The sequence below is a fragment of the Dermacentor andersoni genome, chromosome 1, assembly GCF_023375885.2.
Source record: "Dermacentor andersoni chromosome 1, qqDerAnde1_hic_scaffold, whole genome shotgun sequence".
NCBI classification, from domain to species: Eukaryota; Metazoa; Arthropoda; class Arachnida; order Ixodida; family Ixodidae; genus Dermacentor; species Dermacentor andersoni.
In genome coordinates this window covers 194,393,980-194,407,310 of record NC_092814.1, presented here as the reverse complement: position 1 = coordinate 194,407,310, position 13,331 = coordinate 194,393,980, and the positions used below count along the sequence as shown (strand labels likewise).

The 13,331-nt window shown below is 46.5% G+C and overlaps 1 protein-coding gene across 1 annotated transcript; it reads left to right on the top strand.

Moving 5' to 3' along the window:
- Positions 1–2,022: 2,022 nt before the first annotated feature.
- On the top strand, positions 2,023–11,355 carry LOC129380743 (beta-1,3-galactosyltransferase 5-like). Its single transcript, XM_055062603.1, has 4 exons — positions 2,023–2,117; positions 4,009–4,308; positions 6,290–6,616; positions 10,960–11,355. Exons 1-4 carry the CDS (start codon positions 2,023–2,025, stop codon positions 11,306–11,308), a joined length of 1,071 nt encoding a protein of 356 aa, XP_054918578.1. The 3' UTR covers positions 11,309–11,355.
- Positions 11,356–13,331: the final 1,976 nt, after the last annotated feature.

The window sequence follows — 13,331 nt, the reverse complement described above, 5'->3', positions numbered from 1 at the left end:
GTGAGGTTTCTAATACTCTATTGTTTTTTGTAATGCAGAAAAACGCCTACAAAAAAGGGAACTAAATAGTTTTATTGAGTGTCAGTAGTTTCATTGAGTGTCTATTAAGCGTTGAAAAAGACGGTACTTTCATCTTCGCTACAGAAAGAAACATAATGGCGAATGGAACTAGTCAAGTGAGGGTACCAAAGCACTGCATAAAGTCAGCCCGAGATGACGAAGCTGAACTTCAGTGCTCCAAAGCATAAGAGAGCATTCTAATAAAAGCTAACTGGAACGCCAATGCAGTTCGTCCCGCACTAAAAATTAATATCGTGAAACTGGTGCGGTCCTGAGAATTCGTTCGAACTGTATATGCCTTGAGAAATCACCGGTTATAATTCGCAGATTAAAACATGTGCGTAAAAATTAATTAAAAAGTTAATTAGCGGAATCATTTTATTTATTCCATTAAGTATTCGATTTGTGACCGCCTCATCGAGTAATTTATATCACGGGTTAGAATTGTGCTGTTTGTCACAGGCAATTTTTTAAAATTTGGTGCATTATATACATAACGAGGGTCTCGAATCCGGCAACATTGATGTATTTAGGTAACACGTGTGGGTTTATTGACCAGTTGTCTTCACCCAAAAAGATGACGTACTCATGACGCCTGCGGCAGAAAGGATGTTCCACATCCGGCTTATGAGTGGTGGCGCTGGCTAACGCTCACAGGGTTAGTTCTAGTAGCATCACATAAATACCCCGGAAAATCGATGGGAAAACGGCGCCGCAGTAGCTCAATTAGTAGGGGATAATCCGCGTAATGCGAAGACGTGGGATCTTTCCCCACCTGCGGCAAGTTGTTTTTGCATCCACTTTCAATTTTATTAATCTATAATTTGTTTATTTTACTTAGCAAGTACAAGTAATTTATCCTGTATTGTCCTAGTTGTTCTTGTTGGCCTGTTATGATATGATTAATAAAAATCGGCCCCCTCAGTTAACCCCCTTTCTTCTCGTTCATTATATATATATATATATATATATATATATATATATATATATATATATATATATATATATATATATATATATATGTATATATAAACCTAGCGTGTGCCTCGAAAGTCGCAACGAAGTCTACTCTGGTTCGTGCCTATACTTGCCGAAGGTGGGCACGTGGTACCACTGCGCTTCAAAGCATCGAGAGTGCACTTAGTGCACCATCAAATGTCCTGTACTAGCCTTGAACGTTTATATACGCGTATTTTAAGTTTTTAGCAACGCTGATTGCTGGGCTAAACAGTTTGTGCTTGCAAACTTCACTCTGGTTACGCTCGAGAAGCGATTGGGAGCAGCTGGAGAACGAAACTTCTCTTACTAACGTAAGGTAAGTTTTGTTAGTATGGATGTAAGTACTTGTCCCCATTCTGTGTTGCTACTCGTAATCTCATGCGCTTCTCTTCGAATTCTCGAGCTCCCTCTGTCTCGTTTCTCTGTCTTCTTCCTTTTCTTTTTTTTAATGCACGTGCGTGATCCTCATTTTTTTCAGGATGTCTTCGTTATGTGCATTATTTCTAAGCGCCCACTCGTAACATTCATTTTCGCTTGTAAATACATGACTGAAAGTGAAAGTGTAGCGAGTTTTCTTTCGGGTTCTCTGCTTCGGCCTTCAGCGATACAAACGTGTTTTCATGGCCGTTTATTTCTTCTTATTTGGCACAGAATGATCATCATGTTAATCCTGACTGAAATTATAATTTGATCCTTCGGAAATGTTATAGTTGTCATTGAAATATTTTTTTATAAAATGCCTGCAAATCAGTTCTTCTTGTACAAGCCATGCGTCTTACTTCACTATAACCAACGCAGATCTAGTCAGTTAGTTTTTATTACCATTTGTACTATTTGCACTATAGTTTTCTTCTCTCTTTCTTCAACTATATTTTTTTCTTATTTAGCGCCACTTTCTTGGCTAATATCCTGTAGTGGGTAAGTGCCATTATTTGAGGAGCAAACAAGCAAAGAACGTTCTTGATGAGTAAGCTACTGATCATCCTGTTGCGCCGAGTCACCATCGCGGTCTGGCTGAGCTTCACCTCACTGCTTATTTATTTCCTGCTTGCGCGCAGGTGAGTCGAGCCACTGAGTGCGACAGGGCAACAGTGTTGGCAAGTACAGTACGGGGACGCGTACAGATGTGCAGAGGTTGGGCTCCACCTGCGCCCGAGCATGCGCATCTGTTTCTATACGACTTCCAAGTTTTCGGAACGAGGGCACCGCTAAACACACTTCTAGGCATATTGATCATCGTAGTTAAGGGTAAGCCCAACAGAGCGTATGAACCTCATCACTGAAGAGCGGAATGTGTCAGCGAATTTGAGGCTGCGTGGTTTAAATGTCTATATATATATACGCACACTTTTTTAACGTTTCGAATACTCTTGTGGGCTAGTATGGCAGCCTTCAACGAATTAAATGGGCTAATGTGAGTGCTAACACATTTTGGTGAGTTGGTTGGTGCATATCTGATACCACAATTGTCTGCGCGCGAAAACCCACCCACACAAGAACACACCGACAGGACGAGCACGAACTGGCAACTGAGTTTATTGCCTGTATCGCCTCAAAATACATCATTCTGTTTTTAAGCGCAGATAATTGAACTATCGAACAATGTGCATGCTTAACCGCGAATACATGATGCGGCATGGTGATGCACACGAGCTTCAGCAAATACAGCGAAAAGCACATGAATATCGCTCTTAGCCCTCAGAGATCCAAATATGAGCGTTTAAGGTTTCGCAATACGCTTAACACGAGGTGCCAAATGCAACGAAATGTCGCACGTACACATTATCGCGTTTCATTCGTTGACAGTTGCACAAGTTCTAAAGGAAGTGTTGCGCTGCGCGGTATTAGAAATAATAAGGCACTAATTTGTGCGGGTATCGCTGCCCTCCCTCATTTAGCAGCCTTGCTTCACTTTCACTTTCCTTCGTTTTTCTGCCCTTGAGTTTGAACCTTCTGCGGAAAGTTGTAAATTTCTACAGGAGACACCAGTATGACATGAGTACGAGATCTGTTCAATTTATGAACTGGAGATAGCGTCCGTCCATCAAGGACTCACACAATGAGAGAATGTGAAGCACTTGATGGCATCCTCTGGCAGTACTTGATGGCATCCTGGTGACATCGCATCCTCTCACATGTGCGAAGGCACCATGGTCCCGGTTTCTGACCTTCCGGTCACGGTGCCCTGCAGACTTCAATGCGCTCTCCGCTGTACCCTCAGGTGGCAAAGTCTCACTAACATCTTGCTGTCGAACATGAGAAACGAGCGCTTGTAGTGCCGCAATTTAGCAGTATTTAGTTATTCCCTATGTGTACCGGTCTTGCCTAGCGATATTAATTATCTTCGGCTGCACAAGATTCTAACGCATATACCGTGGATCACTCACGGAACAGACGGAAGCTGGCACTTGACAGCAGAGTGTGATGAACCCGATCAAGTACCTGTTTTGGGGCAAACTATACAGAAAGCGCATTCACGAAAATGCAGGCATCCACACCCGCAGGTCAAAGTGAAGTTTCGTCTCAACTCGGAAATGCGCACCGTCCGGCTGTCGGAAACGCCCTCTGCCTCCACCGTCGTATATAGCAGACATTGAAAGTGGCTCCTTGTTGCAAACAAAAGATAAGCTCGGGAATCGCCGAAGTGCGTTGTTAATGACCACTTCTGTCGAGAAACGGCATTTCCCTCCATTCTCTATAAAGTGGAGGCGGAACACGAGCCGCTTTCAATGCCTACTTGAAATAACGTTCAGCAGCAGCACTTCGACGTTGATATAGCGTGACTAGTTGATATAGCGTGACTTTGTGGTGCAAAAGTTGAGCTGCTTAGGTGGCACACGCGAGGACACTGACACGTAAACACGAGACAGACTGTGTCCGATTGCGCAACACATATAGAGGACAAATGTGCAAAAATATGGGGTGTTACGTTTCGCTGCCTTTTAACAGGAGCCGCGTGGACACGACCTGGTCGCAGCCGCCGCCGGCGGCAGCGACAGCGGCGGCCGCTAATCTCAGGCTTCTGGCGTCTGCCAGAGGAGGCGCCTTCGGGACGCTGCCGCGCGCGTCGTGCCCGAGTTTCCTGGCCGTAGTGGTGTGCTCGGCGCCCGACCACGCTCCCGAGCGCCAAGCCATCCGCGATACGTGGGCCCGCGACGCCCGGCCGGGACACAGCGCGGTCTACTTCCTACTCGGCCGGTACACCGAGGATGCCGCCAGACAGAGGGCCCTGAAAAGCGCTCGTGAAAGGTGGCTGTCAAATCACGGTTGAAACTATTCGTCGCCGCTGTTAGTTCACCGTAGGACAAAATGACCCCTTCCAGTGTTACCCTAGTATCCGCCGAGTGGAAGGCGCCTGCTTGTGTACGAAGAGTTATATCGCATCAACTTCTTCGTTATTCTGGCCTCTAACTTTCACCCGTCCCCAACTATTTTTGCCTACCGTTGATAAGCGCACTGAGTTCGGTTCCTTTTCCTGCCCGTGGTTAGTGCTCAGATGCTTAGATTCACGAGTTCCTGAGTCAACTAACAGCTCAATCCAGGAAACGTTTGAGAAGTGATATATGGGCGCCATTTCCAAACCTTGACATCACTGCTTTCTATTTTACTGCTGTTGCAACACTCTAAAGAAAATGTTTATCTCCTTAAGTGTTTATGGGGTCCCCAAACAATATTCGTCATCAATCTTGGGCACATTTCCTTTGCTTAACACTCTGCGCTTGCTATATGCTTTCCTGTCAGGAAAGCTTTGTGACGCTTATACGCGTATGCCATTTGTGATCTGAAAGTAGCGGTAGCGCAGCGTTACAGCAAGTAAGTAAACCCAAAGTTATTGACGATTATTTTTAGGGAACAAGAAAAGCCCGATAAGGCGCAAATTTTTCTTGAAAGGAACTTGCTCACCGGTTATACACGACCTTGCAAGGGGCCTGCGCTGACATTATAACAGCCCAATGTTTGCGGAATACGCTTGAACAGTAGGCTAAAAAGCATCGCCTTTATCAAAGTCGCTTATCTTAATTAAGCAACAAGAGTGTCCCAGTGTCACGTACGTGGCTTTAGCTCAGCAAAGTGGTGCCATCTCGACAGCCCAATGTCTGAGTGCTCAGAAAACTAGAAAAACACAGCGGCTGCACGCATTCTTGCATGAGTCGCGAGATATAGAGCTAGAACGCAGAGAGCACAGATAATACGGGTGAACATCACATGTGTTGCCAATAGCAGTCCATGGAATTTTGCCTTCTGGCCTGATGTTACTGCTCAAACCGCGTTGGTCTCATGGGACCCCGTATTCCGACACAAAAAAGCTTCTACCCTATAAGTGTTCGTAAGAGAAAATTCCATCTAATCCTGATGCTGGATATATTATTAGCGAAGGCGGTTGGCCAATGGCAAAGAACACTTGGAACAAAATCTTTGTGAATTGGGCCCCTGACATTTACATTTATCAGCTCACCATCAAGACATTTGGCCGTTTTCGCGAAGATATTGGTCCGTGAGTGTGTTTTGCCATCGGCGTGCCGCCTACGCTAATGATGTGCGTGCGTGTACACATGAGCATGTGTTTGTGTGTGTATTTGCGTATGTGTGTGTGCATGCCTGCGCGGGTGCGTGTGTGTGTGCGTGCGTGCGTGCGTGCGTACGTACGTGCGCGTGCGTGCGTGTGTGTGTGTGTGTGCGTGTGTGTGTGTGTGTGTGCACGTGCGTACGTGCGCGTGCGTGCGCGTGCGTGCGTGTGTGTGTGTGTGTGCGCGCGCACGTGTGTGTGTGTGTGTGTGTGCGCACGTGCGTGCGTGCGTGCGTGCGTGCGTGTGTGTGTGTGTGTGTGTGTGTGTGTGTGTGTGTGCGTGTGTGCGTGTGTGCGTGCGTGTGTGTGTGTGTGTGTGTGTGTGTGCGTGTGTGTGTGTGTGTGTGTGTGCGTGCGTGTGTGTGTGTGTGTGTGTGTGTGTGTGTGTGTGTGTGTGTGTGTGTGTGTGTGTGTGTGTGTGTGTGCACACAAGGTTCCTTAACACAAGGAGCCTTGCGTGACACCTTATGCGTGACACCTTATACGACGCTTGCGACGTCAAAACAATCTGATGTTGCAACCGCATCTTGCTCAAGAGTTGAAAGTAAAGCACTGATAGCAGATACGAAGCGTGAGAGAGCTTAAGGCACAGCAGAGGTGAAAAAAGAAATTACAAGCACACAGTATCGTTAGCTTAGTTTGTCGGGCAACAACTAAATGCAGGTCTATCGGCTCGGTACAGAGCGACGACTCGTCGGTTCTCCCCGAAAGCTCGGTGTTCGGAGACGTGATCCGCGCCGACTTCGAGGATACCACTAGGAACCAGACGCTCAAGTCACTGCTCCTTCTCCAGTGGGCGCACACGTTCTGTCCGCGTGTCAGCTTCGTCCTCAAGGCGGACGACGACGCTTACGTGGACCTGCCGGGCTTGGTCGGACTACTAGAGGCGAAGAAGGCCGCCTTCGAGAACGACACGCGCCGCGGCAACAGCGCTGGGTTCCTGCTCGGCAAGCGACACGAGAGCAGGCCGATCGGTCGCAAACGCCGAAGGTGTGTGTGGCGGTAGCTGTCGTACTACAGCTATAGCTTAGGCTTTCTCTAGCATGTGCAGGAGAAAAGGACATTAAGCCCGGTTTTTCAGGGAGCTTCATTAACAGACGCAGTATATGTATTCGCCTATTACTGTTGATACCCTCATGAAGACACGTCATCCCTCAATGTTGTTTGCGTTCGACAATGATGATCAGATATAATGGAGTACGGCGTCAAAACAATCAACTGATTAGAGGTATTGTTGATGTCCGTGGGCAATGGCTTGTGTGATTTTACAGTTCTGGTAGCGAGTGCAAGTTAGCGCATCCTCGTCTCTGCCTGCCTTATGTCCCGTATGCTTAAGCGCTGTTATTCCTCTCTTAATCATTGATATCTCAGGAACACGTGTTTGTGGCTCACAACGTGGTATTTTCCGCAGATTCGTAGGTCTCACTAGCTACCACACTTACAGTTAAAAAAAAGGTCATTTAAATGCTGACGAAAGGTTTTACTATGACAATGATGTAGTCTGCTGCGTATAAAGTACAAATTTAGTCAAAAGTACAAATCCTACAACCTTCGCTTCGCATGCGAAGGTTCTGGGATTGTTCCCCACCTGCGGCAATTTGTTTTTTCATCCACTTTGATTTCCATTAATTTGTCGTTTCTTTTTCATTTATTAAGCACAAGTAATTTCCCCTATGTTATTGTCCGTGGTGTCAGTGTTTGTTGGCTTCTTATAATATGACCAACAAAAATCGGGTCCATCAGTTAACCCCCTTTCTTCTCGTTCACATTTATTTATTTATTTATTTATTTATTTATTTATTTATTTATTTATTTAGTACTATGCAGTACCCTTTACAGGGTGTTTCAGCTAACTTTAGCCAGAGTTTAAAAACATTCCGATGCACTCTAAGACGACGCGACCAAATGCATGTTGCTCACTTTTGTATGTAGTGTGTCACGCTATTTTTGTATTTTGCTTAATTAGATGATTGGTCAAGATTAATTAACCAACTTCTAAAGCAACGAAGCTAGGGAAAAATTCCAATTAGAAAATTGCAGAGTGGTTTGCAAAACGTCCGAATAAACAGTTTCTGTCTTTCTCTCTATTCAGCATTAGTGTTTTCCAGTTTACTGGGGATGCCCGCGAAATACAAAAAACACCACGTGACATGCCCACTTTCGCTTCTTGATTGCACTACTCCCAAGCGTTCCGTGCACAACCGCGTGTGCTGTCGCTGAGTCTGCTAATCGCTGTCATGAAGCGCCGCGAGGGAAGCACATCGCCGGCGTAAATCGCGCAGCCAACGCCTTCGTCACTGCCCTGTCGCCTTTTAAGCGGCAGCTCGCCCTGCTAGATGCTATGTTCGTTTGTACGTGGACAGTTTGGGAGCGCTGCAGTCACCACGCGCAGGCGGGTATACCACGTGGTATTTTGTTTTGTATTTCGCGGGCATCCGCAGTAAGCTGAAAAACACTAATACTTAATAGACAGAAAGTTATAAACTGTCTAATCGGACGCTTTGCAAAGCGCTCTACAACTTTCTACTTTGAATTTTTTGCCTAACTACGTTGCTTCAGAAGTTGGTTAAATAATCTTGACTAATTATCTAATTAAGCAAAAATAAAAAGATAGCGGGACACACTACATACAAAACTGAGCACCATGCATTTGGTCGCGTCGGCTTGGAGTGCATCGGAATGTTTTTAAACTCTGGCTAAAGTTAGCTGAAACACCCTGTATATATATATATATATTGTTGGTGTCGTTCTTTCCACGCTTTGCTATTTGTGCTATAGTTTGGCACTCCCCCACAAGTGGACTGGTGTGTATCTAACCTATTGCTTGTCACGCCAGCTTTCGCCATTCAGTCGTTGACGGTGAAGCATGAACACATGGAGGCAGCAAACCGATGAGCCCCTAAAGGCAGGGTGTCTAATAGAAGAAAAAACCTCTTTGTTTCGGGTTCGGGTTCAACGAGCTCTGATTTCATTCCGGTTGGGTTTCGGTTCGGGGGAATAAAAATTATTAACGGTTCGCGAACCGGTTTACAACCCTGAACCGGTTCGCAAAGCGGTTCGGCGCAGTCCATTTTATCCTACCCCAAGGCGATATGCTGCATAGTACTATCGACTTGTCCTTATGGTGCATGCGTATGTTTAATCAAGAGGAGGCTGAAATTGACGAATTAATTACACATATACGGGGGAACTTTCATGCATTCATATTGAAGACAGAGGCAATTAACGAGAATCCCCTCGTCAGCGTAAGGTATGCGTAGCTTCCACACTCGTTGCTTTGACAGCAGCGGAATCAGCTAATCTTTGTTTTGCTTCAGGTTTTACCACAGGACTGGGGTGGAGTAACTGTGACATGTGATCTATGGTGTCGAAGACAGTGCGAATTGGCATAGTTTTACATAAATTACAACTTCACACTTCTAGTCTGTAGCAAAGAAAGAAGCCAGCATTTCACATTGCGCTCAGTTTTCTGCTGTTTGAGATGCAGGTGAGGTCAACGATGCTTCTGCACGATGAGCAAGGACTGTTCGTGCCGAGCCATACTGTGCTGAGCCATACGTCGATGTTGCTCGCGCACCTGAACGTGGCACGGTGTCTTGCGCTTGCTAACGGCGTAAAAGCAAGTCAAAAGCACTCACATTGTGCCCCACCAATGATTTCTCCAACTCGAAAAGCGTTGTGATGCTCTCGACTAAGCATCAAACATGCGTTGAACCATTGCACACAATAAAAGCCGATTTCGCGTGCCTTTCATAGACGCGGTTATCACTCACGGAGAAGGTGACGGCATTCATTAGCGACCACAGTGTTGTGGTTGCAATAAGTCATGCAGCTTAACTGGTCGATATCCATCCTCGAGGGCGTCGTCTTTCTCGCTCTCCGTGTTTGTCTATCTTTAGTAAGAAGTTGGCCTAAGGGCCCAATTTGGCGCGTCACCAGAAATGTTGACTACGCGGAGCCCGTGAAACAACTTCTCGGCCGCGGAACATAACTGGCATGGCCGACTTGAAAAGTGCAAGTGTCTCAGCGTAGGTCGCCGTAGTTATACCAGCACACGCCCACCGTCTATCCCCATTCTCGCACACAATCCAACTCGTGAGTCGTAACAATACGCTAGTAGGGTGCGCCGATTGAAGTAGTAGTTAATAAAACAATCGTGCAAACTATTGAGCATCTGTTGTAGACTTATATTCTTGAACCGTTTCGGGCCAAACTGACGACTATTTTTTTCTTTCTGGTTGGTTCGCGTTCAGGCACGTTAAAAAAAGTAACGGTTTGGGTTTGGGTTCATCTGCACCCAAAATACCGGTTTGAGTTTGGTTCGACACCCTGCATAAATCTCCAGGTGTTGTAAAATTTTAACTAAACCCACAATGTATTGAGCAACAAGTGTACGTCATATATGATTATCATTCTTTTTTTTTCGAAAAGTTTCTCTCTTTCTTCTTTTTAAATATTAGATTATACGACCGACTCATTTCATGGGCAATTCTGATGGGGATCATGGTGTTCTTATCAACGACGACCGATTCCACACATGCATGGACATTTGGGAACTTCCTCACCGCAAATATTTCGCTAATACTCTACATTAATGCGTGCTTTCAAAGCGCAACTTTTTTCCTGGATCCGGACAGATTATGATGCTGCAGTGTTTGCACTATGGGAAGGAGGGATGCGGCGACGGGCGATGCGTAGATGGAGTGCTTGTGAGGAGAGGATGTCGCACAGACGAAAGTGAAAACCGTCCTGTGGCTTCGCGACAAAGCGGACACCCGTGGACCTGTGCTCGGTATTACGACAAAAGGGCGTGCCCGTCACTGCGAGTTGTGTAACGTTGGTATGCTCAACAAAAGCGAGGCGCAAAAGCGAGGCGCACAGCCACACGTCTGGCTGTCAAACCTGTGCTGGGTTGTGGGGTGCAGCCGTACAGCAGCCACACAAAACAACGACGCCTTAACTATACATAGACACGAAAGTAGCGCAGGGACAAGCGTAGTGTGGTCTAAAACCGCATAAGCTGCCCTAGCTTAAAACTCTGAAGTAGGACTCGGTGTCTCCCTGACCTGATTAGGAAGGGCGTGCATTGGGTAAACTGGGCCTGTCGCTAAGATTGTGCAATGCCGGAGAGATACGTAATATTGCGCTCAGTATGAGCTACAACGCGAAAGCATGTGGCAAATCGCTCGCGCGTTGTAACTTGTGTTGAGTGTACTAGTACTTCCGTAAGGTGCAGGATTGGGACGAAGAAGGATTCGCGTTTAAATAAACAAATAATAAAGCCCTCCCGCAACTGCGAAATACACAAGTCACCTATCTCTGCGCGCTTACAGGTACTACGGAAGCCCAGCCGGCTCATGGGTGCCTGTCTACTTGTCCGGTGCTGCGTACGTGATGTCGGGGGCCATCGTGGGTCCGATGCTTCGGAAGGCGCTGGAGACGCCCGCCCTGCACCACGAGAACGTCTTCCTCACGGGAATCGTCGCGTCCAAGCTGCACCTGAGGCTGTTCAACTCGCCCTGCTTCGCCTGCTGCGACGAGCTGGCAGACCCGTGCGCTTACCGCGGGCTGCTGGCCGCCACAGTCGCCAAGCCCGACACCCTGCGCACGGCGTGGGCGCTCGCGCGTGGTCAGACGGCCGGGGCCTGCACTCCGCTCAACGGCACCGACCGCCACTGCTGATGGCCGACGCGCGCGCGCGCAATTGCTGCCTTCGTGCTGTTGCGCTATACGAGAATAGAAAATGACGATATGCGACGGTGTTTCTGTACATGTCTGCGGAGGGTCGTAGCGGCTACGTATTTGTAGGTCTACAGCAAACGGCGTTTTCTTTCCGTTTCTTGTTTCTCAGGACTAAGCGACAACAATTTAACAGTTGAATAATCTGCCTTGGGCCATTTTGCACGTATCGCACGCTCGTCGTGGTGTCGGTATTTTGCTATCTTGGAATACCAGTGCAGTGCTAACAAGGATGAGGCGGAGAGAAGAGCGCACGAACACAAAGACACGGCGATCTTGTGTATCTACTCGTGTCCTTGTTTTGTTAGCGCTAGTCTAGTATTACAAGATGGCATACAGACACACACACACACTGCGACACTATAGTTGACGGCTTTTTGCCACGAGCAAATGGGAAGCACTTAAGAAAGAAAAAATCTCGTAAAAAGGTAGCGACTACTTTCGTTCTGTTCGCGTCAGTTGCTCACATTATACCGGTATAGCACAAGTGACCATCATTTGACGCAAATGTTAAGTTAGCTCAAGCAGCAGATGTTGTCGTCGTCAGTCTTTACGCTGTGTAATGACACTCTCATGCCCCCTCCTCGTTACTATTACGAATTACAACTAATTGTATGATTCTGAAATAACAGGTGTTTTCCCTAACGCATAATTGTAGACAACGCATTTTAAAGTGCTGCACACACCTTTGTGCAGGTATCCTGCTGCTGTACCTACAGTGGTCGCTTTGTGGCTTTGGCGTTGCGCTGCTAAGCATGAGGTCGTAGCGGACGCATTTCGATGGGGGCTAACTGCAAAAACGCGTGTACCATGCATTGGGTGCACGCTAAACAACTCCAGGTGATCAAAATTATTCCAGAGTCCCCCACTACGGCGTGTCGCATAATCAGATCATGGTTTTGGCACGTAAAACCGCAGAATATGTTCACACAGCTCTAATTGGTGTCCCTGGAATGACGAATAACATAGCATTAAGCAAGTTTTCTAAGCGCACCGATATTACTTTTTATAGAAAAAAAAAAGGCATACGACGTTGCAGTTAGCTGACCGATTTTGGTGCCAGTTATTTTTATTTCAATGTGGAGAATTCACGTGATTGATTCATGAAATCATTAGCGTATTGGGTAGTGCATAGAAGACCGCTTTTAAAAGTGCTGATCTTATTTGCTCATTTCTTTTAACTGCGGGAAAATAAAACGAGGACACAAGAAACACACGCACACCGCACCACGAGCGCAGTAGGCAAAAAGCCAGGACGCGGGACTGGCAAGTAGACACTGCGATGAGGTTCACACATGAAATTGCTGCTTGTTGCTTAGGTTGCGCACATAAAATAGAGCCCAGAGGAGAATAAATGTACTTTAGTAGGACGGCTTGGCAGGCTAGTTGATTCATAGCTTTAAATGTTTCTTCTGACTGCGCGAAAAAAATAAAACGAGGACACAAGAAAGAAACATACACCACACCACGAGCGCAGTGGTGTGGTGTGTGTTTCTTTCTTGTGTCATCGCTTTTTTTCCCAGGCTGTTCTTTTTTTTTTACATTTTGCTAGGTTTTGTATTCTTAATATTACTGCTACTACCATTTCCCTCTATCTTTTCTTATTGTTCTACCGCTTGCTTCTTTACCAATCGTCCTTTGTGAGCATGTGCGTGGAATCATCATCTTCGCCAGACCGCGTCAGAATCGAACACCTTTCAGTAAAAGAAAAGAAAAAGAACAATAACATGGCGGGCAGGAGACTTCTACGGCAGCCTTATCTCGAGGTATGTGTTTTGCGCATCTGCTGGGCGATAACGCAATGCAGCACGTGAGTAAGGGCTACTAGACTGATAGGCTCACCCGACGCATCCGTGGTTCCTCCTGTAAGACGTTCATGCTTCGGTGTCTTTATCGTGCGTAGAGAATGTTTCGTCGTCCAACCTCCGCGTACTGTATAGAGGTTTGACACACACACACACACACA

Excerpts from the sequence above, each read along its gene's own strand:
- LOC129380743 (XM_055062603.1), top strand. The coding sequence starts at position 2,023 with ATGAGTAAGCTACTGATCATCCTGTTGCGCCGAGTCACCATCGCGGTC. Across the intron at positions 2,118-4,008 it reads TATTTCCTGCTTGCGCGCAG|GAGCCGCGTGGACACGACCT; the intron begins GTGAGTCGAGCC and ends GCCTTTTAACAG. Across the intron at positions 4,309-6,289 it reads CTGAAAAGCGCTCGTGAAAG|GTCTATCGGCTCGGTACAGA; the intron begins GTGGCTGTCAAA and ends AACTAAATGCAG.